This window comes from Balaenoptera acutorostrata, chromosome 18 (genome assembly GCF_949987535.1).
Source record: "Balaenoptera acutorostrata chromosome 18, mBalAcu1.1, whole genome shotgun sequence".
Lineage (NCBI taxonomy): Eukaryota > Metazoa > Chordata > Mammalia > Artiodactyla > Balaenopteridae > Balaenoptera > Balaenoptera acutorostrata.
Genome location: NC_080081.1, coordinates 77,654,215 through 77,682,195, shown reverse-complemented (window position 1 = coordinate 77,682,195; position 27,981 = coordinate 77,654,215). Strand labels below are relative to the sequence as shown.

The 27,981-nt window shown below is 42.5% G+C and overlaps 1 protein-coding gene across 4 annotated transcripts in view; it reads left to right on the top strand.

Annotated features, from left to right (window-relative positions):
- LOC102998822 (phospholipid-transporting ATPase IB) overlaps positions 1-27,981 on the top strand; it is a 535,813-nt gene that overhangs the window by 119,283 nt on the left and 388,549 nt on the right. For all 4 annotated transcript variants that reach the window (XM_007164203.3, XM_057533251.1, XM_057533250.1 and 1 more), the window contains exons 3-14: positions 2,081-2,180; positions 2,650-2,748; positions 3,659-3,704; positions 4,746-4,786; positions 9,249-9,322; positions 11,205-11,274; positions 12,247-12,374; positions 13,551-13,662; positions 19,221-19,386; positions 20,358-20,485; positions 21,316-21,393; positions 23,820-23,908. In XM_007164203.3, coding sequence (XP_007164265.2) covers positions 2,081-2,180; positions 2,650-2,748; positions 3,659-3,704; positions 4,746-4,786; positions 9,249-9,322; positions 11,205-11,274; positions 12,247-12,374; positions 13,551-13,662; positions 19,221-19,386; positions 20,358-20,485; positions 21,316-21,393; positions 23,820-23,908 — 1,131 coding nt within the window. The remainder of the gene's footprint in view (positions 1-2,080; positions 2,181-2,649; positions 2,749-3,658; positions 3,705-4,745; positions 4,787-9,248; positions 9,323-11,204; positions 11,275-12,246; positions 12,375-13,550; positions 13,663-19,220; positions 19,387-20,357; positions 20,486-21,315; positions 21,394-23,819; positions 23,909-27,981) is intronic.

Sequence of the window (27,981 nt, the reverse complement as noted above, 5' to 3'; positions counted from 1 at the left end):
ATCATTGTGTATTGCAAAACGCCAGGCTGTGATACCAGATCTTCCCTGCAGCAGTGGCCACAAATGGTACATGAAGCTATCCCATCCCATCCCATTCCTTCCCCACTCCCCCATCATATGGCCTCAGGCTGCTGTGTGTTTTGAGTTGTCAGGTTTTTTTAAAATAAATTTATTTATTTTATTTATTTATTTTTGGCTGCTTTGGTTCTTCGTTGCTGTGCGTGGGTTTTCTCTAGTTGCGGCAAGCGGGGGGCTACTCTTCGTTGCTGTGGCTTCTATTGTTGCGGAGCACGGGCTCTAGGCACGTGGGCTTCAGTAGTTGTGGCACGCAGGCTCAGTAGTTGTGGCGCACGGGCTTAGTTGCTCCACGGCATGTGGGATCGTCCTGGACCAGGGCTCAAGCCCGTGTCCCCTGCATTGGCAGGCAGATTCTTAACCCCTGCGCCACCAGGGAAGCCCGAGTTGTCAGTTTTGGCATTTCATTCTGTCATTCCAGGTTTGGTCACCGTCAGTTCTTATAGAAGTACATGTGCCTCAGGGGCTCTGTCTTCTGAGCTCTTGGCTCTTCTATTTGGTGCTTCTAATTAATGTGTATTTTAAACCCAGAAAATCTCTGAAGACTGTACTTCAGGTAAGAGGTGGCTTCAGAAGGTGAGCTAAGACTTGGCAGGTACCTTTATGGATGAGCCTTTGAGCAGCTAAAGGAGGTGTGGTTCGTTTTATCCCTCAGGTCCCCAGTTTATGCCTTTCCATTATTTCACTGTTCGTTGATTATCTGCTATGTGCTAGGAACATACAAAGTTGAAGTTGTTTAAAAAAAAAAATTCAGCTGAGTAAATTTTAGAGATCTTACTGGCTTTACTCAGTGATTCGTGAGTCGGGCAGCATCCCATCGAGCAGATAAAGTAGCTCTGAGGAGTTGCACAAAGTGGAAGACTTTGACAGGCAAAAAGCAGTGGGACAAGGAAGTTACTAGCAAAGAGTCAATTGTTTGGGGCAAAGTCACATTCCTTTGGGGTGTATTAGGCCGATAACCTCCCTAGTGCTGACCAGGTAATTCCAGACTGACTGGTTAAGATTAGATTCCTGGAACAGGCTGAAGCTGCAATTAGGTCAGGCATTGAGTCTCCATTTGATGATGTGGGCTGAGCACAAGTGACTCCATTTTGGGCTTTTTGTTTCTTTTTTTAACAAAGTAAACATTCGTTCTGTTCCCAGAATCTATTCTGGGGGTACATAAATATAATACAAAGCAAAACAGAGACTGTATTATGGAGGTGTAAACACCACCCTGTGACTTGGAGGAAGAAGAGCCTTTGCGAATTGGACCAAACTTCATGGGAGGGCAAGATGGGAAGGACCGTTTAGTCCTGGAGACGCGGTGTGGAAGGAGAGGATGTCTCACATGGAAGTGGAGTGTGAGTGAAGGTGGCTGAATGAAGGATGTGTGGAAGGGGGGTTCATTCAGGTGTGGTTGAGCATAAAATGTCTGTGTTGAGTAGCCAAAGGGACACATTGAACTGTTAATCACACGCCTGTTACCAGGGCACGCTTGATACAGTTGACGTTCTATGTTGAATCAGCGGCTTTGTGATAAGAACTGTAGTGCATCACCAATCCCTAGGGTAACAATTCTACCTTGATTTGTGTGAGTTACTAGGTAGATGCTTCACCTCTCTCTGTGTTCATATATTACTGCTTTGGGAACATGTGCCTCTTTCTGTTTTGTGATCTTTGATACGTATCTTTATCTTTACAAACATCGTTTATATGCTTAGTGTGTTCATAGCACAAGGCTCCTAGAAGGTGGGTACATTTCCCTGGTTACACCGTGTGACACTAAATGAACACGTATCTATCAAAGTTTGAAAACAAAGGTCACATTAGAAGATTTTCTTAGGAAAGGTGTCTTTTTACAAGACGAAGCTTTGTAGGAGAGGGCCAGCACAGCAATGTTCTTGTCCTGAGTTTTGAAATACTTTGTTTTTACAATCACTTGTGTAATTTTGGAAACTTTGTTTTCCTGTTTTTTAGAATTTACATCCATAACTGATAGCAGCGTTTTCCTTTGTCCTCACAGTACGGCCAAGTACAGCGTGTTGACGTTTCTACCTCGATTCTTGTACGAGCAGATCAGGAGAGCTGCCAATGCCTTCTTCCTCTTCATTGCCTTATTACAGGTGACATTTTTTTAAAAGTTACTTAAAATTCATAACCTTAATTGTATGCAAAATAAGATCTTGCTGAAAGGTCACTTAACCGAGAAAGGGTCATCAGACTTGAATGAAGTGTGCCCCCTTCATCCGATTACTGTTTGCTTGAACAAATGGGATCCTTGCATAAAGGGAGACTTCTTTAGGTGTATCCTTCTTTGCTTAAGGATAATTGCAGTTACGAAAAGAGGCACTGAAAGAAGACTGTGGGATCCTACTTCTGACCCTTTTTTCTGATCCAAACACACAACGACGTTGGGTAGAATTTTAAAAACATGTAACGGACTTATCTAGTTCTTAAAATAAGGTAATCACTTTGTAACAGAAGTGAATGCAACAGAACTGCAGAGGCGTGAGGGGTGTGTGTCATATTTTCTTTTTCTCGGAGAGAGTTTTAATTTGCCAACTTCCCGCTTTTGGTCTCTTTATCTTACAGCAAATTCCAGATGTTTCTCCAACAGGAAGATATACCACCCTGGTGCCACTGATCATTATTCTAACAATCGCAGGCATCAAAGAGATTGTAGAGGATTTTGTAAGTTTTTGCTTTCAGATTAAAAAAAAACATTTATTGACTGTAACTTACAACTCATTTGCTGCTTTGGATTTTTTAAGACAGAAAAATTGGTCTATAGGCTAACCAGGCTCTCAAGTTTCATGATGGTATTTTTGGGGACAGAATGTGTACACACAGTGTCTGAACTCTACAGTGAAACGGAAGTAGTTCAATCTGTATTTCCTGATGTTAGGTTTCTGGACCCGCTTTGATTTTTATTGCTGATGTTCCTCACATCCTCCTTGAGAGCGTGCTAGTCTGGGTAGCAAATGGAGGACTGAATTGCTGTCCAGTGTAGCAGCATTGAGGTTACTTTACAAGAATCTCCTCCCGCATTATACTTGCTTCAGTGCATCTCCAAATTCATTGGCTACAGCCATATTCATGCTCTTTCCTGTTTTCTCTCTGTCCTCTTTTCAGGCTCTTGCTTCTCCCCTTCCTTTCTGTCTGTCTCCCTCTCTCTCTCATACATGCATGCACATTTTTCTGGGAATAGGTAAATGAATAAATGCAGTACAACTCAAAGCAAAGGTACTTTGCCCCCAAAGTTCTTTATCAATAAAATGAGTTCAGTTGTTTGTTGTTAGTTAATCTTACAGAATAATTCTTTTAGTTCGATCTAAAACAAGGAGTAGAAAGTTTTATACTTCAAAGTGTTTTTTCCTTGCTGTAACCAAAATACAAGCATTTAAACTGCATCTACATTTACGGTGTTAGTCTCTGAATTTAGCGAGTGACGCTGGATCACGACCATTGAACTGAAGTTTAGGACATTAGTGTAGCTGCCAGTTGATTTCCTTGTCTTGTTTTTGCTGGATCTTATTGTTTGCTGTTTCAGTTATTCATCTGGAACTTTTGAAACTAACACCTTTTTTTCTTTCTGTAACAGAAGCGACATAAGGCAGACAATGCAGTTAACAAAAAGAAAACGATAGGTAAGACCCCAGGCTGACTCATTTTTTCCACTAGAAAACTTAAGAACAAGACTTGCAGTTAAGGAATTTTAAATAAGTAGTTAATGGTGTTGAGATAAATTGAGGGAAATCTGGGACTTTCCTGGTGGCGCAGTGCTTAAGAACCCGCCTGCCAATGCAGGGGACATGGGTTTGAGCCTTGGTCCGGGAAGATCCCACATGCCGCGGAGCAACTAAGCCCTTGCACCACAGCTACTGAGCCTGCGCTCTAGAGCCCATGAGCCACAACTACTGAGCCCACATGCCACAACTACTGAAGTCCGCACACCTAGAGCCCATGCTCTGCAACAAGAGAAGCCACTGCAATGAGAAGCCCGCGCACCGCAACGAAGAGGAGCCCCCGCTCGCCGCAACTAGAGAAAGCCCGCGTGCAGCAACGAAGACCCAGTGCAGCCAAAAATAAATAAATAAATAAATAATTGGGGGAGATCTATAAAATACTTTAAAAATAGCAAAATGACAAGTCCAACAAAAGGTGAGTCCTGGTAATGAAGATCTGAACAGGATTTGTGTATTTTAGAGTTTTAGAAAAGATTTTAATTTTCAGGAGCTAGACATATTTTATGTCCATAAAAGTCAAAGCATTCATAGCCTTGGTTTATAATTGCCCCCTACCTCTATCTACTTATTGTTGCATTTCTAGAACGGTAGCTCTGTGTTAATGCAGGGGTGGGGGGCGGTGTGTTTATGTGAGTGTGTGTGTTTTGGTGAATCTTGTAAATGCAAGGTGATTATTTTCTTCATATGGGCTAAATATGTATAGATGTAACTTATTTGCAAACATGAATATTTATGTGCATGCATTCCTCTATATATGGTACGTAAGTGCATAGTTGGGGCTCCGTTTTGGGGAGTGATGATGTTACACGTTTATGTCTAAGGATATGGTATGTTGGAATTAATCAGTGGAATTTTAAAAGGAGCCTTTTGGATTTTGGAAAGCTGCTTTTATGTTGATTATCATCAGTATTAACCGATACTTGTTTTGTTTTTCTTTTTCAGTGTTAAGGAATGGTATGTGGCATACCATTATGTGGAAAGAGGTAATAACTAATTTTAAAGATATGCCAGGAAGTACTGGTTTGGAGACCTGTAATTCATTGCTAGTGTTGATTTTGGTATAAAGTTTGTGTTAAGACACAAGCCATGTCCATGTCATGTAAGTGGTGCAGTGTGGTTTTTCCCTGAGGCTTTCCTAGAACGGGTGCATGTTTCCTCTGTTGCTGCATCTTCTAGAAGCCGTTCCCTGTGTCAGTTCAGAGCTGGGAAATTCATTGCCCCTGATGGATATTTCTGAAATTTCAAATCATTTTCTAGTTCCTGAATCCAAGTAAAGAAACATTTTCCCCTGGTCTTCTGTTGTTCTCTTTATCTCAATGCAATCTTTTAAAGATTTTTTTTTTTTTAACTTGAAATTCTCACTTCTGACATTTTTGGTGGAAAGAGTTTGGGTTTGTGATTAGCCCTGAATATAAAAAGTGGTAGCCTGGGGGCTGGGAACCATCCTGGGTGGGTTCTGAGGCTGAAAGTTGCTGCTTTTAGCTTTACCAAGAGCAAGGAGTGTTTGCCTCGCTGGAGTATGGGGTCGGCGGGGTTTGAGAACGGCGTGGTGATTTGGTTGTTACTAGTGATAAATGGAAGATTGAGAAGAAATATCCCGTGCCACCTGGGTGTTTTCTGCTACTAAAATTAGCCTTTTCAGTGAGTCTCTGTTGTGGCTGGAACTTAATGGTCACAAGATGTTTTTGGAGGGTGACTCTCATGACGCCAAGATTCAAAGCTGATTAACATGATTTCAGAAGAAAACTACATTTTAGAAGAGTAACATATAATAGTGTCTCTTGCTAAACATTTAAGAAAATGTTGTAAAATGCCTCTATGTTTAAAATGCCTCTGTGACCTTGGGAGTCTGCAGGATGCCCGTGATGTAACTGCAGCCTTCATTCTGGCTGTCATTTTCTTTTTACTTTGTTACAGGAGATCCCTTAAGCCCCTTGGTAGTGTTTTGTGATAACACCTTAACCTGGGTAGCCATCCAGGAGTCCTGTGTTGTAAATATTAATTGACCTCACTCTCATTGGGAAGTGTGGTGGTTCTTGGTCAAGTGGTTGGAGATTCTTGCCTTCACAGAGGGTAGCAATGCTCTTAGTGTGCTATGGGAATTTGAGAACTCCCACGGCACTTAGGAGTGGCCTCTCTCCCTGATGTTCCTGTTGCCACTCCCCTCCCCAGAAAGTCACTCATACTGGCAGGAGTGGAGAATTATTTGAATTTGAGCTGTTGACACTACTTGAAACAGCAGACAATGGAGTCATGATCTCAGAATTCTGGATCTAGGAGTGGATGGATTCAGATCCCTAAAGCTCATTACTGTTTCCTTACACACATTTGGAGAGAAAAAAAACCAACCCACCAACCAAATACCTGTTATATTTTGCCACATGCATTTTTATTTCAATTAAAAATGGATTTTGTTTATTTAAATGGAGCTCTTAGTATGTGCCAGAGGCAGTGTTAGGCGTTGGGGATGCAGATAAGAATTAAGCATGGCCCCTGCCTTTCTTTTGCCTTTAAGTTGGATACGAACTTCAAATGTACACAGGCTCTGAAATTTAATTTTTACACCCTTTTTGATGTTGAGCCCGATTCCTTAGGCTTACCCACACACTTTGATAAGCAGATCAAAGCACTAATAGGATGACTTTTAGCAACATTCCTTTGTCCTGATAAAATATTAAACAGTCACCTGCCAGGCCATTTTTCTGGATTGTAAGATGCAGTTTTTTTTTGTTTTTTTTGTTTTTTTTGTTTTATTTACAATTCTTGATTTCAAAGAGATGAGTAACATGGGTTAGGATAGGAAACAGCAAGCATAGTGCTCTTTTGTTACTGAACCAAACTGAAGTCCGCTCGCCCGCCTGCAGTAAAGCCAATCTGCTAACACGGGGTCGTGGTGAAGGGAAGTGCAGTCTTTCTTTAAAAAAATTTCTGAATAGGTATACACATGTGCTTTATTTTATTATTATTTTTTAATCTTTATTGGAGTATAATTGCTTCACAGTACTGTGTTAGTTTCTGTTGCACACCAAAGTGAATCAGCTATACATTTACATATATCCCCATATCCCCTCCCTCTTGAGCCTCCCTCCCATCCTCCCTATCCCACCCCTCTAGGTCATTGCAAAGCACCGAGCTGATCTCCCTGTGCTATGCTGCTGCTTCCCACTAGCTATCTATTTTACATTTGGTAGTGTATATATATCGATGATACTCTCACTTCGCCCCAGCTTCCCCCTCCCACCCCATGTCCTCAAGTCCATTCTCTATGTCTACATCTTTATTCCTGCCCTGCCACGAGGTTTATCAGTACCTTTTTTTTTTTAGATTCCATATATGTGTGTAACCATATGGTATTTGTTTTTCTCTTTCTGACTTACTTCACTCTGTATGACAGACTCTAGGTCCATCCACCTCACTACAAATAACTCATTTTCATTCCTTTTTATGGCTGAGTAATATTCCATTGGCATTCTTCACAGAATTAGAACAAAACATTTTACAATTCGTATAGAAACACAAAAGACCCCGAAGAGCCAAAGCAATCTTGAGAAAGAAAAATGGAGTTGGAGGAATCAGGCCCCCCAACTTCAAACTATACCACAAAGCTACAGTAATCAAGACAGTATGGTACTGGCACAAAAACAGAAATATAGATCAATGGTACAGGATAGAATGCCCAGAGATAAACCCACACACATATTTATGACACCTAATTTACGGCACCTAATTTACGGCAAAGGAGGCAAGAACATACAATGGAGAAAAGGCAGCCTCTTCAATAAGTGGTGCTGGGAAGCGCAGTCTTTATTGCAGGTGCCAAGCAAGGAGTCCAGGTGGCTAGTGCTCAAAACACCCGAACTCCCCAAAGGGTTTCAGCAAAGCATCTTTAAAGGCCAGGTGAGGGAGGAGCGTCCCAGGGTAGGTGATCAGCTTGTGCACAGTTCTGTGATTGGTTGATGGTAGTAACAGGGTGGTGTCACAGGTTTAACATTATCGTCCTTAGGTGCCAGCAGGTCTGGAAGCTCTGTGCTCATGGTCATCAAGCAGTTAATTTCTTCCATTTGGTGGGGGTTTTAACATCTGTAAAACGACCCAGGGAGTGTGCATCACATGCTGTTATCTAGGTACTTCAGCCAGGAGCTAAAGCAGAGGATGTTGGGGGAGAGGTTTGTCCTGGGAAGGCCCCATAGGGTCCTGCTCAGTTAGACTTTGAGTTTTGAAATTATGCACCAGGAACAGCCTTTCTTGTGCTGTCAGAGAACTCCACCATCCTCACTCTCACACTCATGGTGCCCATTCGGTTACCCTCAAGGCTAACACTTAGCTGTGCCTGCTTCATGCCTGGTGCTGGCATATCCCTCCTTCCTCATTGCATCAACCCTGCAAGGTCAGTGGTGGCATTTCCCATTTTATAAGTGAGGACACTGGAGTTCAAGGAGGTGGAGAGCCTGCCAGGCTCTGTGAGTTCATGTGTGTCTGTGAAGCTCGGATCTGAGCCTGGGCCTGCCTGGCTTGAAAGCACATGTTCTCTCCAGCCGGGTGTGTCTGTGAGGTTATTTAAAGGCCCTGTGCACCCTCGGCCATGGGCTCGTGTCCTGCAGACGAGCACCTGTTTCCTTGGCTTGGGGTCTTCTGTCCAGTGGAGTCTGCTTCCCAAGATAGCCTCTGACTATGGCTGTGATTTTTTTTCTGGCAATTTCTTGAGGCCACACGAATCTGTTTCATGTGGAGTATTCCCACATGAACATTGAATTTAGTATTGTAAATTAGTATTACCTTTTAATCAGACCACTGGGCTTCCAGCCCGATGGCTTGGTTTTGAGTCCTGGTTCTAACACTCACTGGTTTTGTGGCCATGACCCAGTATTTCACTTTGAATCTCAGTTTCCCCAGATGTAAAACAGAAGAAGTTTGTCTGTGTTAACTCAGTTGATCCCCACAATAACCCCATGAAATATGTGCTGATGATCTCATTGGATAGATGGGAAAAGTGAGGCACCAGAGTTTGCATGAGTTACTCAAGGTTTATGTGCACTAGGAAGGGGTCCCACGGGGGATTTGACCCAGGCGTCCAGGCAGGCTCTCGAGCTGTGCACTTAACCGCTTACCCTGCTGCCCACAGCTGTGGGGATAGATATGCGTGTGTCTGTAAGCCAGTGAATAACTGTGAGAAAGTGAAACCTGATGGTTGTTTTGACTCATCTTTTTTCTCCTGCTCCTTTTTTTTCTTCTTCGTTCAACATCATTGCAAAAAGGCAGTATTACCATTTGTCTGTATTGAAATGTTCCTTTTATTCTTGTCGAGGAAAAGAATTTGAGCTTCTCTGCCTTAAACTTCACGGCACACTTATACAGTAATTTTTTTCTCCCGATGTTTAACCACTTTTATCACCACTTGCGCTTTCCTGTCTCTCATGTTTCTGGGTCCTTGTTCCTGTGTTCTAGGTAGCCGTGGGAGACATCGTGAAGGTCGTCAACGGGCAGTGTCTTCCCGCAGATGTGGTCCTGCTGTCCTCCAGGTCAGGTGGCTCGTGGCATGGTTTTGAGATCGGTGTTGAGAACGATGGAGTGTTACCTGGTGTCTGCGGAAACCTCCAGCTACCTTCCCTGAACCCTCTGGGTCACCACCCTCTCCCCCGCCTTTTCTTCCTTTACTCCTTTGCATTTTTTTGCCTTAACCCTGAGTTTTCTTTCTCCCATTCATTTCTTTGTACTTTTTTCCTGAAGTCTTTTTATATTTATCGATTCACTTTCATCTCATGGCTGTTCTGGGCTATTCCTCGTTTGTAGGGATACATTCCAGAGCAGTGGAGTGATTTGTTCGGTAGCATCCAGGTCACAGCGTGTCTGAAACTTCAGGAGCGGCTCTGATGGGTCCCGCCAGCAGCCTTCTCTGCAGAATCCAGTGCCTCCCCTTATAGTGGTTCAGAGACCCACAGGCATTTCTCAGTGTGCACGTGACTTGTAGATGGCCCATATTTTGCCCCCTTTCTGTCTAAGCACCATTGCCATGTTTCTTAGGTAATTTTGTGCTACAGAGGTTTCATCACCAAGTGGTGTAAACGATAGACAACACAGCCCTTGACTTTTCCTTGGATGATACGTAAAAGTATATATCAAAGAAGGAAAGCCAAAATCAGGATAAGAATAAACTTCTGTTTGAGTGCAAGATTAAGTTAGATGATGTCAAGACTAAACCTCCCTGTACTGACGTGCTGCTGGGCGTCAGATCTCACACCGCATGTGTTTGATTTGAGTGCAGACAGACTCTCTTTTATGGGATTGAATCACTTATTTTGTCAGATTTTAAGGCTTAGCGCAAATTTTCTGCTTGAGATAAAAGGTTTAATAAAAGGACCCCAGGCCTGTAGAGGGGGAAGGGCCCCATATACATGGGGCAGGATTCATGTTTGTCCCTATTGATTAGTAGCAGAGAAACTCTCAGAAATAGTAAAACGTTGATCACTTGAGATAGTTTGGGTTTTGAGTTTTGGGTGTGACCCTCAGAAAGACAGCTTTGAATAAGGATTGCCTGAGCTGATATCACATTTTCCAGGTTCCTTAGTGTTTGTCCCAAGTGGCCCGCTGAGCACATTACCCCATTTAATCTTCCCAACAGCCCTTGACAGCCTTACTTGGTACGTGAAAAAACAAGGGCTACAGAGAGATCGTTGAACTCGCTGAGGCCACACGGCCAGGAAGGGCAATGCCAGGAGATTGTAAGTGGCTGGTGGTCATAGAATCTGTTAAACCCTAACTATGCTATCTGGACCTGAACATCGAAAGTAGGAGTTATAGTATCTGCCATGCTTATGTTTAATCATGGCAGATGCTATACTCTGTATCTATTCTTTGAGTTTTCTGTCCTTAAAATCAGTTGTTTTGGTTAAAAAGTTGCCTGTTGACACAGTAAAAACTGCAAGGAAGAAAAACCCTGCCAAGCCTATGCCTTGATTTCTCAGTTCCTCTGGCCGTAATCTCCTTCAGAAGGTGTGTGTGCTGGCCTGGCCTGGCCTGGGCGGCTGTTTTGGTCAAGGGCAGGCCAGCCTCTGACTTTCAGGGTCACCTGAGCCCACTGGGCGGTCTTAGCTGGGACCTCTTGTTTCCCATCACAGGCCTGTCCCCTTCCCATTCATTCTCTGTTATTTCTGTCCACTTGGAGTCGGGCGGCTGTTTTGTGGGGCTGGTGCGGGTAGATCATTGGAGAGACAGCTTTGTCTTGGCGCTGTGCCCTCCACACACCTGTCTGTCGGTCCTGTCTGTCTCATCAGTCACTGTTCTCATGGCGGTCAGTTATGACACCACTTTGAAGGGCCGGTCAACAGAGTTTCCATGGTTGAGGCTTTCTGAGCTGTGAATTGGTGGAGGGGACCTTACTCGACTTTTTTTTTCTCTCCTCAGTGAACCTCAGGCAATGTGTTATGTTGAAACAGCCAATCTCGATGGGGAGACGAACCTTAAAATACGTCAGGTAAAAAGTCACCTTTTATGACTTGCATTGTTATGGGGCCCAGATGGCAACGGTGCCTCCCTCACGTACCAGTCGGTGCTTTTCCTGGAGGAAAGAATTCAATGAAGCATGAAGTCAGGACTCTACCACTGTGCTGACACATCCATGCTAAAGTCGTAATCAACATACGCAAACCCTTTACAGAAAGCACATTCCATTAGCTGTACCCTAACGTGGCCATAAACACAGAATAAAGTACCCCTTTAACATAGTGTGATATCTAGCACCCTGTAACTCTTCTTTAAAGAGAAAAAAATGTCTAAGTCAAATACCTAAGATAGAAAAGAAAGACATGTGGACAGAATCATCAAATGCAACTTGGTGCAGCAGAAAATTTGTGTCAAAAAGAGTTATTAATTTAAACTTAAAATTGTTATTGTATATTGAATTCTTCCAAAGCTTTTTTTTTTTTTTTTTTTAGAAATTCACGTTCTTTTTATTTATTTATTTATTTATTTATTTATTTATTTATGACTGTGTTGAGTCTTCGTTTCTGTGCGAGGGCTTTCTCTAGTTGCGGCAAGTGGGGACCACTCTTCATCGCGGTGCGCGGGCCTCTCACCATCGCGGCCTCTCTTGTTGTGGAGCACAGGCTCCAGACGCGCAGGCTCAGTAATTGTGGCTCACGGGCCCAGCTGCTCCGTGGCATGTGGGATCTTCCCAGACCAGGGCTCGAACCCGTGTCCCCTGCATTGGCAGGCAGATTCTCAACCACTGCGCCACCAGGGAAGCCCCCAAAGCTTTTGTATTAGGTTGCTGTGGCCAAAGCTGCCTGTGAAGTCCATCCTGAGGGGCTGGTAGCTTGAGGACCCCACCCAACTATTCCGTTTTAGTTGATTCATTATTTCCTTTTGATTAACAGTAGAGATACTGAGTGTCATTCGTAAACCTGGAAGATTGTGTTCAGTTTCCTCTTTGGGTTGCACGTTTCAGGGTGTGAGTCACACGGCTGACATGCAGGTGAGGGAGGTGCTGATGAAGTTGTCTGGGAGCATAGAGTGTGAAGGGCCCAATCGCCACCTCTACGATTTCACCGGAAACTTGAACTTGGATGGGAAAAGGTATCGCTTCCTCTTGTCTTAGTGGATTTTATTTTAATTTATTTTTAATGTGGCTAAGAATTACAGGAGTTTTGGCAAATATCAGTTTGTTTTCTGGTTTCATAATATTTTAAAACAGATTTCTTCATGTTTAGCTTAGATATGGGAGACTGAGCTTTTCTTGAAACACCATGTTAATCCATTTAAACCTTCCCTTAAATTTGAGGAAAGACCTGATTTTTGGCAAGAAAATATCCCGAGGGTCTGAAATGAGGTTCACAGAACTGGCCTGGTCTTTCTGTGTGTATTATTCGCCAGGGAGGAGAGTAGTTGGTTTTGGCTGCGTAAAATTGTCCAGAAAAGCAGAAGAGAGATGTCTGGAGTGTATAAGAGCTGACAGTTATTAGAGAAACATCTTTTTTCCCTTTGCTTTCTTCTAAGTAGTCTGTGTTTTTAGCAAGTTGAATGAAAGGACCAGTTACCCTTCCTTCAGAACGTTCACTGCCCTGTTGTCTCTCTTCTGTTGTCTCTGTCCTCCTGGCATTTATCATTTGAGTCATTTTTTGTCGTTACATTGGGGCGCAGTTTCTCTCTTCTGCTCGTCTTTAATCTGCATGCTTCTTACCACTGCTCCCCACCTTTATATTTTGAACAGACCCAAAGGGAAGGACCCAATCACGGGAATCAACCCAAAATAACTCTGACAAGTCTAAGTGTGACACCCTTCTTGGTTTCATGTAGTACACAGGGCTGTTTTATAGGCTCCCATTTTAAATTTCTAAATTATCACTCAGACTTTTATTTAATCATTAAGTTAGCTTTAAAAAATTTGATATTGTAGCTTTGTTTTTTTTTTTCTTAGAGTCTATAAACTGGCTTTCCCGAATGAATAAACTTCTGGTTATCTTAGTTTCCTTTTTGGATATTGAGTTTCATAAGAGTTATAAGAGACACAATTTCCTTTTAACGTTTTATAGGAGAAAAAAAACCCACTTTTTTCTGTGTTGATGAATGGATGAGATAAACCTTGGGTAGATTAAGCCAGGGGTAACCTTTATGGCCCCTGTGTCCCCGTGAAATAGTCCAAATTTGACTAAAGGAAACATTTGATTTATTGTGGGTTTATGTTTAAGGGGAAAATTCATGCTCATTTTTTTCAAAGTATCATTAAATATAAATGTTGTTTCTTATTTTTAGCCCTGTTGCCCTTGGGCCTGACCAGATCTTATTAAGAGGTACACAGCTTAGAAATACTCAGTGGGTCTTTGGCATAGTTGTTTATACTGGACACGACACCAAACTCATGCAGGTAAAACATTTCTATGCTGAAAAACAATGCTGATTTTAGTCGTTTTTTCTGTTTTTTATGGAGTAGTGGGTAGAAAATGCAGATGTTGCATTTAGGAAGCTTAAGCTTTGTCTGTGAACCTAAATTTGGAAAGGAGGTGCTTTTATTTTGGTTCCTAGGTAGTTTCTCCTGAATTTCTGTTACTGTATCAAGTATTTGTTACCCCTTGCCTGAAATATCAACAGTCTTTGTTTTCTGGATTTAATGGGACAGTCGGTCCTCACCTATTTTATCTTCCAACACAAGGGGGGGGATTTGTTCTAACCTCTTTATTTCTCTCTTTACTTCTCCTCCTCACCCCATTAATTAAGATTTTATAGGAAACTGTCTTCTTTAACTGAATTCTAGGCAATTGAAAATCAGTTATCTTTGAATTCATGTTTATTCTTCATGTCGTTTACCAAAGAGAAAAAAATACTAAAATGATTTTGTTCTTTCTCCCTGTTAATTTTAAAAAATTATTATCTGTGATTTCATAGCCCACGTTTCCTTTATGACATATTTTGCCAGACAGCTTTGAAATCCCACATAAACCAGTGTTCCTACATGTCACTTCTTACATTTCTTCAGTATCACTCGGCATCTTATCTTGCTAATGGTTGCTGTTAACGAGGATTGGTTTTTCAGCTTGTCTGCCCTTTGATGTAACTTCTAAAGCACAGATTTGGCAATATTTCTTGATTTAAAAGTGTTTCGTGGCCACCGTGCACCATATCTTGTGCCAGGCTGTGTGGGTACAGTAGTGAAAGGCACAGTCTCGCCCCTGGGAGCCAGGCAGACTTGGGAGTGGTGGGGATTACAGAGTGGAGAGATGATTGTGTGATGCGTGTCATTACCGGGCGCTGGGGGTCCACAGGGAAGGTCGTCCAGCCCCGGTTTGGAGGTGTCAGTTGACCAGATACTAAGAAGCCCATTTCAGATGTCACGTTGAAGAAGGAAGGCTGTTGTGTTGGTTCACTCCTCAAGTGGTGTAGGAGGAGAGCGTTAACCATTGATTAGAAGCGATGGGGTGATAGAGCCCGGTGTCCACACCAGCTGGGTAACGCAGTGCAGACGGGGCGGCCGGGGGGCTGGATGAGAAGGGCTGAGAGACTCTCTGGAGTTGAAGAAGGTTGTTGGCGTTGCTTCATGACAGGCCTCGGTGTGCAGGGGGCTTGGCTTTGATCTGCTGGGGCGGAGGGTTTGTGGAGCGGAGAGAGCCAGGGGCAGGAAGCTGAAGCGGAGCTGTCGGAGGCGTGCGATGTTGAGTGAAGGATGGAGGGACCACGGCATTTGATGGCGATGGGACGCGGCCGGGCCGGGGTAGAGACAGATGCTGTAACCGCTGGCTCAAGTCTTTAGGGAGTGGTGGGGGGAGGGGAGAGCCAGTGGACTCGCTGAGGGAAGAGGCAGAAGGTCGTGTAGCCAGATGGCAGGAATTTTACAGGGGTTTTTTTTTTAACACGGCGTTAGAGGCAGGAAGTGTTGGAAGTATGACCGGCTCCCGAGCAGCCGTCCAGCAGTGCTGTCTTCTGAAGCACGTGCGTCTGCGCGGAGCACCCCCGGCTGGGGGACCTCAGGGGAGGGGTGTCCTCGGGGGGGGGTGAGGCAGGAGCAGGAAGGAGGGGAGGGCCCAGGGCAGTCCTGGTCCTGGAGTGCGAGGCCCCACGTGCGGTGGGATGGTTACAGAGGACGGGGTGTGTGTGTGTGTGTGTGTGCGTGCTGATTAGGGTGTGTGTGTGTGTGTGTGTGTGCGTGTGCACGTGCTGATTAGGGTGTGCAAAGTGTCTTGGTTCTGAGCAGCTGTGTGCGAAGACTTTCTCTGGCTGAAGGCTGGACGCCCTGCCGCCTAGCGAGTGACCTCAGACTCCCCCAGGCCAGCGCCCGCCGCTACCGCCTGACACTGGGAGCCCCGCTGGCCACAGATCACTTCTGTTTTTACAACGAAGTGACAGATCCCGAGGCGCTCGCTCAGATGCAGGCAGGGCCCCAAGACTAGTTTTCAGAGTGTGCCTTTTACAAATGTAACCACTGCCCAAGATTCCTTGTACCCTGGAGGTTTTTTTTTTCCTTCAGGGTATGACGCTGTTTCCCTAGATCATACGCTGGTAATACAGCTTTGCAGCTAAGGTGTAAGAGATAACGAAGTGACGCTTAAAAATAATTCCATCCTCCCTTCAGTGAGCAAGGTGTTCACTAAGTTACCTCGGGACGTTTGCATCCCGTGAGTGTGCTGGGTGCCTTCCTTGCACCTACACGTGAGAAACCTCTTTGAATGGCTTATTACATGTTGACTGCTCAAGTACAGAATAATCCAAAGCCCCAGAAACACCTGTGCTAGACTCGCTGTGCCTTTAGGGCTAAAACAACAAGTAACAATAACAAGCTTTTGAAAGGAATGTAATATAACACACATAGCTGGAAGCCATCCTGTTCGTGAAATAACATACATGTCTCTACTTGTGCTACTTGACCACAGAGAGGAAACACAGTTGCTTTAGGGTTCTTCTACCTTTTTGTTTTTTAAACTCTCACCTCAATGCCTTCTACTCTTCTACTTCAAAGTTCCCTCCTTTCATGTCGAGTGTAGTTACGTGTAGAAATATTTCAATGTCTGATGTTTCTGTTGGTTGATTTAATGGGAAAGAGAGATTATCACAGTAATTCCAGCAAACAGTGCCCCATGCGTTGCTCCAAGAAATTCTCATGTATTAACTCACTGATTCCTCACAATGGCCCTTTGAGGAAGATACTATTTTTGTTTTCATTTTCTAAATGAGTACCCTGAGGCATCTCTCAGTAAGTCAGCAAAGTTACATACCCGGTAGGAGAGAGAGCTGGGATTTCAACCCAGGCAGTCTGGCTCCCGAGTCCTTGTTTTAACTAGTACTCTGCTGACTGCTTTCTTAGAAGGGAATCAAATGTGTGAAATTCAGGCCAGATTTAAGCTTTTTCAAAAATCTGACATTTTGGTCTATTTCTATTTCGAACTCTATTACTCAAAAGTAGTATTTTCGAAGGATTTTGGAGAAGAACTTATAATGCTAGTAGGAATTTGCCATTATAAGCTCATCCCTGCAAGGTGGAATGCTCAGGGGCTGGGGGTGAGTAGCTAGAGCTTGGCTTTCCTAAGTGCATGGACTGAAGCCTGAAGTGTTGGATTGTTGCTCTTGTATTGGACGAAACATAACTTTTCTTAGTCCTATTAACTGGCCAGGATTCAACCACGGGGAAAGGTCAAAGGTCAATAAACTCATGGAGTCATAGAAATAACGTTCACTGTAAATTTTTTTCTGCTTGTGCCTCCAACGAATGTTTATTAAAAATAAGATTAGCTTTTAAAAGATTGGGGTAGGCAGTCTTAAAACTGGTCTTCTGGCTCTTGCCGTGAGGCCAAAGGTGATGTGTGTCGACCCCATTGACCTTGAGATGATATTTGATTGATAAGTTGTCCTTTACTGATGGATTTCTATTTAGATTCTAGAGGAATATTTTTAAAAGTCTTTAAAGGACAGATAATTCAGCGACTTGAAGTGGGAAAAAGAGTATATGCAAAGGAAATGCTGCCGTGCTGTTTAGATACTTACAGGGCTGCAAAATCGCCCCCATTGCAAGTCCCCGACTCCCCACCCCCGCAGAAAGCCATGGTCATGGTCGCAGCAATCCTGGGTTTGGGGATAGAATTCAGATAAGTTTCAGCCACCTTGTGGTAGGAGCTTCTCGATGGAATGTAGGAAAGAATTGCCGCTCATTTTCATCTCGATTTTGTTTTCATGTTGTGACTTTGTTTGTATCCTTATATTCAGAGACATTTTCATCCTAGCTCTGTTAGGGACCAGATGGGTTGGGAAGAGTAAGGGAGAGTGCTAACTCAGGTCTGGCCCAAGGCACCATTTTTCACGGCCAGTCAGCGCCCTGCAAGTATTCAGATCGCCTGATCTTGCGTATCAGTATTGCCTGTAAAGGGACAAGGCTCATGACTTGTGGACGGAGACTGTGGCCTGAAGCTCCCGCCATCTCCCCCGTCCACTCCTGGCTTCTGATCTAGTCCAGGGTCTGTCCTCCTCCAGGAAGGGGTTGTTACCATCTGCCGTGTTATGTGTTAGTTTCCTGTCGCTGCCACAACAAATCACACAAACGTAGTGGCTTAAAGCAACACGAAGCTCTTAGGTTACAGTTCTGTAGGTCGGAAGTCTGCTCTGGGTCTCACCCACATCGTGATGTCAGCCAGGCAGCCTTCCTTTTTAGAACATTCTGGGAGGTTCTAGAGGAGACTCCATTCCTTGCCTTTTCCAGCCTTCTAGAGGCTGCCCGAGTTCCTTGGTTTATGACCACCCCTCCTCTGTCTTCAGAACCTCAGTGCTGGATCTCTTTGGCCCTTTGTCTGTACTCATGTCTCCCTCTGACCATAACTGGGAAAGGATCTCTTCTTTTTCTGCTTTTAAAGACCTATGTGATTAAATCGGGCCCATTTGGATAATTCAAGTTAATCTCCCCAAGTCAAGGACATTAATTTAATCACACCAGAAAAGCCCCTTTGCCGTATAAAGTAACATATTCATTGGTCCAGGTATTAGCACCTAGATGTCATCGAGGAGGGGAGTTATTCTGCCCACCACCACTGCCTTCAGAAATTTTTTTAATAAAATGACTTCAAGTGAATAACTGTCCAGGGAAAACAGTTCTATTGACTTTTCCACTGCTGAGGGGATGTAGTTCCAAACCTGATGTGCAGTGGTCCTTGAATCTGGTTTTAATGAATCTTTCTGGACTCACTTCCAACACTGGCTTATTCTCTAGCTGGGCTGGTTTCCCCACCGGCAGTGAGAAAGCAGGCCATGAGCATTTACAGATGGCTGGGCTGTCTTTCCACTTTTGTTGTAGCTTCCTGCCCACATTCTGTTTGTGGTTTAGGACCCCGTTCAGATTTCTGCTGGCCACCAGAGCTTTCCCAGCTCTTCTTGCTTGTTTCTTGTTCAGTTTTCCAAATGAACTCTTTGTCCATCCGTTTATTTTGACACCTATTGTTCTATTTTGCATTATTGATGTGTGTGTGTGTTTGTGTATGTCTTTTCTCAAATTTTGACCTACTGGGCTTAAAATAGCTCTTTGTTAATTATAGAGCTACGTTATTACTTTGAAGATTGTAGATTTTTGTGATGTAGAATCTTTGTTTCTCTTGAATTAGCAGCAGCCTGATTTCTTTTAAACTGGGCTTAAATGATTTGGAACCTGTATTCTAAGATCATGAAAGTAGCTAATTTTATGCTAACATATAATTGTAAGAAGTACAGACTGAATCATGCAGAGTTGAAATGTGACCTTTTAAAATGATAGAATGTGTCTTCTGTGTTCTTCTTTATTTAAAACTAGCTGTTGATTCAGGAGCATAGTACACTTTTAAATCCCATTGGTTATTTGACAAAAAAATAGTCTTACTTTTTATTTGTTGAATTTGGTTAACTTACCTCCTTTTCTCCCTACTCTTTGCCCCCAAGTTTGTTCTGTGACGCTTACTGGCTTTAAATGCTCTCATGCAGAATTCCACCAAAGCACCTCTCAAGAGGTCGAATGTTGAGAAAGTAACTAATGTGCAGATCCTGGTGCTCTTTGGCATACTCCTGGTCATGGCCTTGGTGAGCTCGGTGGGAGCCCTGTACTGGAATGGGTCTCAAGGAGGAAAGAACTGGTACATCAAGAAGATGGGTAAGTGGCGGACGGCCTCCTTGTTGAAGTTGACCATCCTTCCAAGTGTGATGTATGTGTGCGGGCCGTGCCCTCCTTCTCTGCCCTTTGGCTGTTGTAGACAATGCCTGCCCTTCAAGAACCGAAAGATGAGTCACGTGATGCATTGGAGGTGGACACATTTGGGGATCATTTTATATTCAGATGATTTTTAAAAATTTTTATTTTATTTTTGGCTGCATTGGGTCTTCATTGCTGAGCACGGGCTTTCTTTATTTACGGCGAGCGGGGGCTACTCTTCGTTGCAGTGCGTGGGCTTCTCATTGCGGTGGCTTCTCTTGTTGCGGAGCACGGGCTCTGAGCACGCGGGCTTCAGTAGTTGTGGCTCGCGGGCTGTAGAGCGCAGGCTCAGTAGTTGTGGCTCACGGGCTTAGTTGCTCCACGGCATGTGGGATCTTCCCGGACCAGGGCTCGAACCCACATCCCCTGCATTGGCAGGCGGATTCTTAACCCCTGCGCCACCAGGGAAGTCCCCTGTCCTTTTTTCTGCATCCTTTTTAGTTAGCTGCCCTCTCTCTGTCCTCCAGGACTTGTCTGACGCCTCTGTTCTTCTGGGTGGCCTTCGGTGACTGGGCCTCCACATCAAAACCCTCGTGCCTTGGTTTCCTCAGTGCCCTGTGAAGGCCTTGTTAGTCCGTGTACCCTGCTGCACGGTCATGTTGCGGGGATGCTTGCTTCTGCCCACTCCCCTACCCCGCAGCCTCCTCTTGGAAGCCAGCTCTCTGTTGGAAGGAATTGTGGCATCACAGTCTCTATCCACAGTTCATGCCGCAGAGTAGGTGCTCAGTGACTATTTTAACTTGAATCTCTAAATGTATACTTAAGCCAGTAGACTTTTTTGGGAACATCTTTCAGAAAAATTCAAACATCGTAAAGTACAAGGAAACTGAACAGAGACTCAGCTATGCAGATATTCTGGTTTTCTTCCACAGACACGAGCTCAGACAATTTTGGATATAACTTGTTGACGTTCATCATCTTGTACAACAATCTGATTCCCATCAGCCTGCTGGTGACCCTCGAGGTTGTGAAGTACACACAAGCCCTCTTCATAAACTGGGTGAGTGTCACACCTGGCTGGAAGCGGAGGTGCTGGGGACGTGTCAGCTGCCGTTTCCCAATACCCTCTTGGAGCCTCAGTGATGGAACTGGGCTCCCGGAAAAGGAAGAACGTCGTTGATTTACGATTCAGTCTGGGAGTTTAACTGCCTAGAGAATGGGCAAGGCTGTCCCTGAGCCAGTGGTATCTGTGACTAGTCACCTAACGTCTTATCTTCTTGGGCTGTGAAATGGGCAGGGCAGGGGCTCTCACGAGCATCAGTGGGAAAATGGAGCAGAATGTGTAGCAGGTGCCTGTCTTCTGGTGAGGGGGGAGGAAGTGCCTGCAGCTCTTCATGCTTTAAAGTCTCCTTAGTGCTGAAGTAACGTTCTCTTAGGTGTGTCTACTTAAGTGTCCCCTACCTGTCAAAATTCATGGTGACAGTAAATTTGGATTCTATTGCAAGAGTCGAGGTGGAATTTTCAAGGAACTGCCATGGCCATTAAGCACCAGACCTCAGCAGCCAGTATTTGGAGACCAGACACTTTGATGTGCATTTTTTATTTGAGCTTCACAACAATCCTGTGAATGAGGTATTAGCTAAACTCAGGAGTATGAGTTAGTCTAGGTCAGGAGAGATGATCATCTTGAAGCCAAATCATCTAGATATAAATAAAATACCATGTTTTCCTCTGTATCTCAGTGTTTCTCTACACTAATAGACACTGTATTTTCACCTCCAGGTTAAAAACTAACATTTATGTTGAGTTATATGTTTTTAGTTTCTTCTTAATCTAAATGAGGAATCGATGGTACATTATTTCTGAAGTGCCCCTCCTTCTCTCTCTCAGGACACAGATATGTATTATCTAGGAAATGACACTCCTGCCATGGCCAGGACGTCAAACCTTAATGAAGAGCTTGGGCAGGTGAGCGCCTTTTCGGGGACTTTGGGAACCGTGTATGAACACGGTGGCAGACAAATGTTAGAAGAACCATGGAGAGATTTTGCAAAAATAATTCTCCATGAAGGTGGTTTTGATGTCTAAAAGAGCTCTGTAGTACTTGGAGGTATTATTAAATACAAATGTTAATTGATTTTGACTTACTTTTTGAGGCATGGGTATATCTTATCACCTGGAAGGTACCTGCGACAAATTTAGTGCAAAAAATACAGTACAACCTTACTTTGGACTCTTAAAATTGTTAATCAGGGGCAAGTAAAGGGAAAATAATGGTTAAGATCCTCGGATATTGGGTAACCTTACAAAATATGTGAGGGCTGATTTGAAGGACATAAATCCATACAGTCTCTCACGTGTTCCAGGTTTTATCTCTGGAGTATTTCAGGGAACCGGTTTCTTTCCCACCATCACCCTTAAACCCCTACTGCCTTTACTGATGCATTATGTCTTCATCTTCTGTTGAAATCACTGCAAGGAATACCTCTTTTGAATGCATTGCAATTACAGATTATAATTTCACCTTATCAATCTTATATGCACCTCCCAACAACCCCATGAGGTGAGTGAGGTTATGTATCAGATGAAATTTACCTCCTATTTGAAGCCTTCTCCAGACTTCCAGGAAAGTTAACTTCTCTCTCTTCAGTGTTTCCATAAGAATTTTTCCAAACATAAATACAGTAAAGGAAGAGGTGTGGTAGTAACACATGTCCATTTCCATCCTGGGACTTTTGAGCCCATTCGAGGGTGTGGACGTGCCTGAGACACGGTCTTTGGTCGCCTCTGTCATTTTAGCACAATGCTTAGTATAACTGTGTTCTCAGATGCCGCTGAGCTGGACCTGGATGATTGAAGGATTCAACGTACTCAAGCACCCAGGATGAAATAGTTCATCCTAGTTGGGAATAGGGAAAGTTTGCATGGGGGAGTTAGTTTTGAGTTGCAACTTAAAGGATAACTTAATGTTCAATAGACACAAGGATAGAAAATGCTAATAATTCCTTATTATAAAATTGTCATTTTTAAATATTTTGATATAATCTTTAAATTTTTTAAGAAAGAGGCAGAAAGAAATACTGCTTATTGAAAGGCTGATCCTACTGAGCTTTTTGTACCCCTAGACTTACTGCATATAAAACTTATATAAAAACTTATTATTTATAGTTAAAGCGTTCATTACCCATAGCGTACTGATTTCATATTTCTAGGTACTATTTGACTTCTTTCGGATCATTGATAATCTTTCTTTACTTAAAGGGCCTTGAATTGCTTTAAAAATAATTCTCAGTGTATTTGCTTATATCGTATCAGTAAGAAAAGGTACAGTACACAATTCATGTTATTAATCCCTCTTCTACAAAACAGTGCAATGTGGCTTCCCTAGAACAGTTCTTGGGGATCACTGGAGTCTATCTCACATCCTGCCGCGATCATGACCCCTCTTTAGAAAATGCCTGAGAAACTGGAATCTTTCCTGGAGACAATTCTGTTGATTACTCCCTCTCACCAATCCATGATGTAATTTCCCAGAAAGTTACACATAGAATGATGTTACTTATCTTCTGGCCAATCCTTTTATTTCATAGACACGGAAATTGAGTCCAAGTAAGGTGAGGTGACTTTTCCTGAGCCCACATGGCTGGTTAGTATCCAGAGCCTGACCTGGACTCTCTTCCTTTGTGGTCCTGAGTCCCTTCTCCCCCTCCCCCTCCCCCTCACAGCATCCACTCGGGAGGACAGAACTCACACGGCACACATGCATTTGGGTTCATCTCTTTTGCAGTCAGTTAATCATGTCAAAATGGTTTGCTTATTAACCTCCACAGGAATTTCTCTTTTCACCTTTGTATATTGAGAGCTTAGTGTGTTAAATGTGTAAAACTTTGTACCTTGGAAAGTTATATAATCTGTAGCAGTTCCAAGCTGCCTTCATGTAACCTCACTGTGATGGTGATCGAGAGGCTTTGTGTTTGTTCCGTGCTGTTTCAGGATATGTCTTCTTAGTCCAACTAGGGGATGGAGTCTGAGAAAGAAATATATTGTGGTTGCCGAAGTCTGAGCTTGTTGTCTTGACATATTGGACACAAGAACGAATTCTGTATAAGTGTCATTGAGATGCCTAGTGACAGGACTTGGTGCTTACAGATCTGAAATGGATCCAGAGCTGTTACTGAAGCCTCCTTTGTACATTTCCACACAATTGGACTCTAGAATTGGTTATTGAAATGGTTTTTAAGTGGCCTAAGCATTAAAATATATTAATTTTATAATAATACATAGGGAATTTACCTTTGAAAACTAATACAGATTTTGAAAAACACAGAAGAAAATACTGCATTTGTTGGTCTCTTACATTCTTGGTGTATGTTTTTTCCTTTTCTCTGATTTAGGTAAAATACCTGTTTTCTGACAAAACTGGAACTCTTACATGCAATATCATGAATTTCAAGAAGTGTAGCATTGCTGGGGTAACCTATGGGTGAGTGTCTTGATCACTTTCTCAAAATTTTATTTGTATTCTTCCCACAAAATAAGTTTATTTTTAGCTGCTTAGTCAGATACCTTGACTTTCTGATACTTTGAAAGGACATTTATAAGGGATTTAGATGTGTAATTACTGCTGACAGTGTTTAAAATTGAATGGGTCCCAATTTAGACCAGTTAAAACATGGTTTATTTCTGCAAATACTAACCTAGTGAGAAATCTCAAGGAATCTATAAATTTATATTTCTAATCTAATAATTATACATTTCTTACTCATGTTTTGATCTGAATGCCATTTTTTTAAAAATTGAGGTATAATAGACATGTAAAGTTATATTAGTTTTAGGTGTGCAACATAATGATTTGATATTTGTATATATTGCAAAACAATCACCACAGTAAATCTGGTTAACTTGTCAGCATACATAATTAGAAATTCTTCTTTTCTTGTGATGGAATTTTTAAGATTTACCCTCCTGGCAATTTTCAAGTTTGCAATAGAGCATTTTTTAAAAAAAAATTTAAGTTTTTTTAAAAATTATAAATGTATTTATTTATTTATTTTTGGCTGCATTGGGTCTTTGTTGCTGTACATGGGCTTTCTCTAGTTGCGGCGAGCGGGGGCAACTCTTCGTTGCAGTGCACGGGCTTCTCATTGCGGTGGCTTCTCTTGTTGCAGAGCACGGGCTCTAGGCAATGGGCTTCAGTAGTGGTGGCACGTGGGCTCAGTAGTTGTAACTCGTGGGCTCTAGAGCACAAGCTCAATAGTTGTGGGGCATGGGCTTAGTTACTCCACAGCATGTGGGATCTTCTCAGACCAGGGCTCGAACCCGTGTCCCCTGCGTTGGCAGGCGGATTCTTAACCACTGTGCCACCAGGGAAGTCCCTGTAATAGACCATTATTAACTGTAGTCACCATGCTGTATGTTACATCCCCATGCCTTATTTATTTTATACCTGGAAGTTTGTACCTTTTGACCCCCTTCACCCATTTCACCCACCCCCTATCCCTGCATCTGGCAATTACCAATCTGTTTTCTTTATCTTTGAGCTTGTTTTTTTTTGTTTGTTTTTAGATTCTACATATAAGTGAAATCATTCAGTATTTGTCTTTCTCTGTCTGACTTATTTCCTTAGCATAATGCCCTCAAGGTCCATCCATGTTGTTGAAAATGGCAAGGTTTCATTCTTTTTTATGGCTGAATAGTATTCCATTGCATATATATCATTTTCTTTATTCATTCACTCATCGATGGACACTCAGGTTGTTTCCATGTCTTGGCTATTGTAAATAATGCTGCAATGGACATGGGGGTGCATATATATCTTTTAGAGATACTGTTTTTGTTTTCTTCAGATATATACCCAGAAGTAGAATTGGTGGGTCATATGATAGTTCTATTTTTAATTTTTTTTTTTAATATTTTATTTATTTATTTATTTATGGCTGTGTTGGGTCTTCGTTTCTGTGTGAGGGCTTTCTCCAGTTGCGGAGAGCGGGGGCCACTCTTCATCGCGGTGCGCAGGCCTCTCACTATCGCGGCCTCTCTTGTTGCGGAGCACAGGCTCCAGACGCGCAGGCTCAGTAATTGTGGCTCACGGGCCCAGTCGCTCCGCGGCATGTGGGATCTTCCCAGACAAGGGCTGGAACCCGTGTCCCCTGCATTGGCAGGCAGATTCTCAACCACTGCGCCACCAGGGAAGCCCTATTTTTAATTTTTGAGGACGCACCATACTGTTTTCCATAGTGGCTGTACCAATTTACATTCCCACCAACAGTGCACAAGGGTTCTCTTTTCTCCACATCCTTGTCAACATTTATTTCTTGTTTTTTTTTTTTTGGTAGTAGCCATTCTAACAGGTGTGAGGTTTTGATTTGAATTTCCGTGATGATCAGTGATGTTGAGCACCTTTTCATGTACCTGTTGGCCTGCTGTATATGTTCTTTGGAAAAATGTCTATTCAGAACCTCTGCCCATTTTTAAATTGGATTTTTTTTTGCTATTGAGTTGTATGAGTTCTTTATGTATTTTAGATATTAACCCCTTATCAGCTTTATAATTTCTAATTTATAATGGGAGCAAATATTTTCTCCCATTTGGTGGGTTGCCTTTTCATTTTGTTGATGGTTTCCTATGCTGTGCAGAAGCTTTTTAGTTTGATGTGGTCCCACTTATTTATTTTTACTTTGCTTTTGGTGTCAGATCCAAAAAGTCATCACCAAGACCAATATCAAGGAGCTTATCACCTATGTATTCTTCTAGGAGTTTGACGGTTTCAGCTCTTACATTCAAGTCTTTAATCCATTTTGAGTTAGTTTTTGTGTATGGTGTAAGATAATAGTACAGTTTCATTCTTTTGCATGTGGTTGTCCAGTTTTCCCAACACCATTTATTGAAGAGACTGTCCTTTCCCATTGTATATTCTTGGCTCCTTTGTCATAAATTAATTGATCATATATGCATGGGTTTGTTTCTGGGCTCGTTGTTCTGTTCCATAGAGCTATGTATCTGTTGTTATTCCAGAACCATACTGTTTGGACTACTATAGCTCTGTAATATAGTTTTAAATTAGGGCACATGATGCATCCAGCTATGTTCTTATTTCTCAAGATTGTTTTGGCAAATCGGCCTCTTTTGTGGGTCTGTATAAATTTTAAGATTGTTTATTCTATTTCTGTGAAAAGTGCCATTGGAATTTGATACGGATTGCATTGAGTCTGTAGATTGCTTTGGGTAGTATGGACGTTTTAGCGTTATTAATTCTTCCAATCCATGAGCATGGAATATCTTTCCATTTACTTGTGTCTTTTAAAACTTCTTAATGTATTACAGTTTTCAGTGTATAGGTCTTTAATCTCCTTGGTTGAATTTATTCCTAGGTATTTTATTTTTTTTGATGCAGTTGTAAATGGGATTTTAAAAAATTATTTATTTATTTATTTATTTATTGGCTGCATTGGGTCTTCGTTGCTACACGCAGGCTTTCTCTACTTGCAGAGAGAGGTGGCTACTCTTAGTTGCAGTGCGTGGGCTTCTCATTGTGGTGGCTTCTCTTGTTGTGGAGCACAGGCTCTAGGCTCACAGGTTTCAGTAGTTGTGGCTCACAGGCTCTAGAGCACAGGCTCAGTAGTTGTGGCACACGGGCTTAGTTGTTCTGCGGCATGTGCGATCTTCCTGGACCAGGGTTCAAACCCATGTCCCTTGCATTGGCAAGCGGATCCTTGACTACTGCACCACCAGGGAAGCCCCGTAAATGGGATTTTTTAAAAACAATTTTCTCTCTGTTAATTCTTTATTAATATATAGAAATGCAACAGATTTTTGTATATTGATTTTGTATCCTGCAACTTTACTGAATTTGTTTAGTTCTAACAGATTGTTGGTGGAATCTTTTAGGATTTTCTATATATAATATCATGTCATCTGCAAATAGTGACAGTTTTACTTCTTCCTTTCCTATTTAGATGCCTTTTACTTCTTTTTCTTTCCTAATTGCTCTGGCTAGGACTTCTAATACTATGTTGAGAAAAAATGTAACAAGAGTGGGCATCTTTGTCTTGTTCCTGATCTTAGAGGAAAATCTTTCAGTTTTTCACTGTTGAGTATAATGTTAACTGTGGGCTTGTCATATATGGTCTTTATTATATTGGGGTACATTTCCTCTATACCCATTTTGCTGAGAGTATTTTTATCATATATGAATGCTGAATTTTATCATGATTTTTCTGCATCTGTTGAGGTGATTATATGATTTTATCCTTCATTTAGTTAATGTGCTGTTGTCATATTGATTTGCAGATATTAAATCAATCTTGCATCCCTGGAATAAATCCCACTTGATCATTGTGTAGGATCCTTTCAGTGTATTGTTGAATTTGGTTTGCTAATATCTTGCTGAGGATTTTGGTATCTATGGTCTTCAGATATATTGACCTGTAGTTTTCTTTTCTTGTGGTGTTCATTCTGGTTGTGGTATCGGGGCAAAGCTGGCCTTGTAAAATGAGTTGGAAGTGTTCCCCCCTCTTCTATTTTTTGGAAGAGGTTGAAAATGATTGGTATTAATTC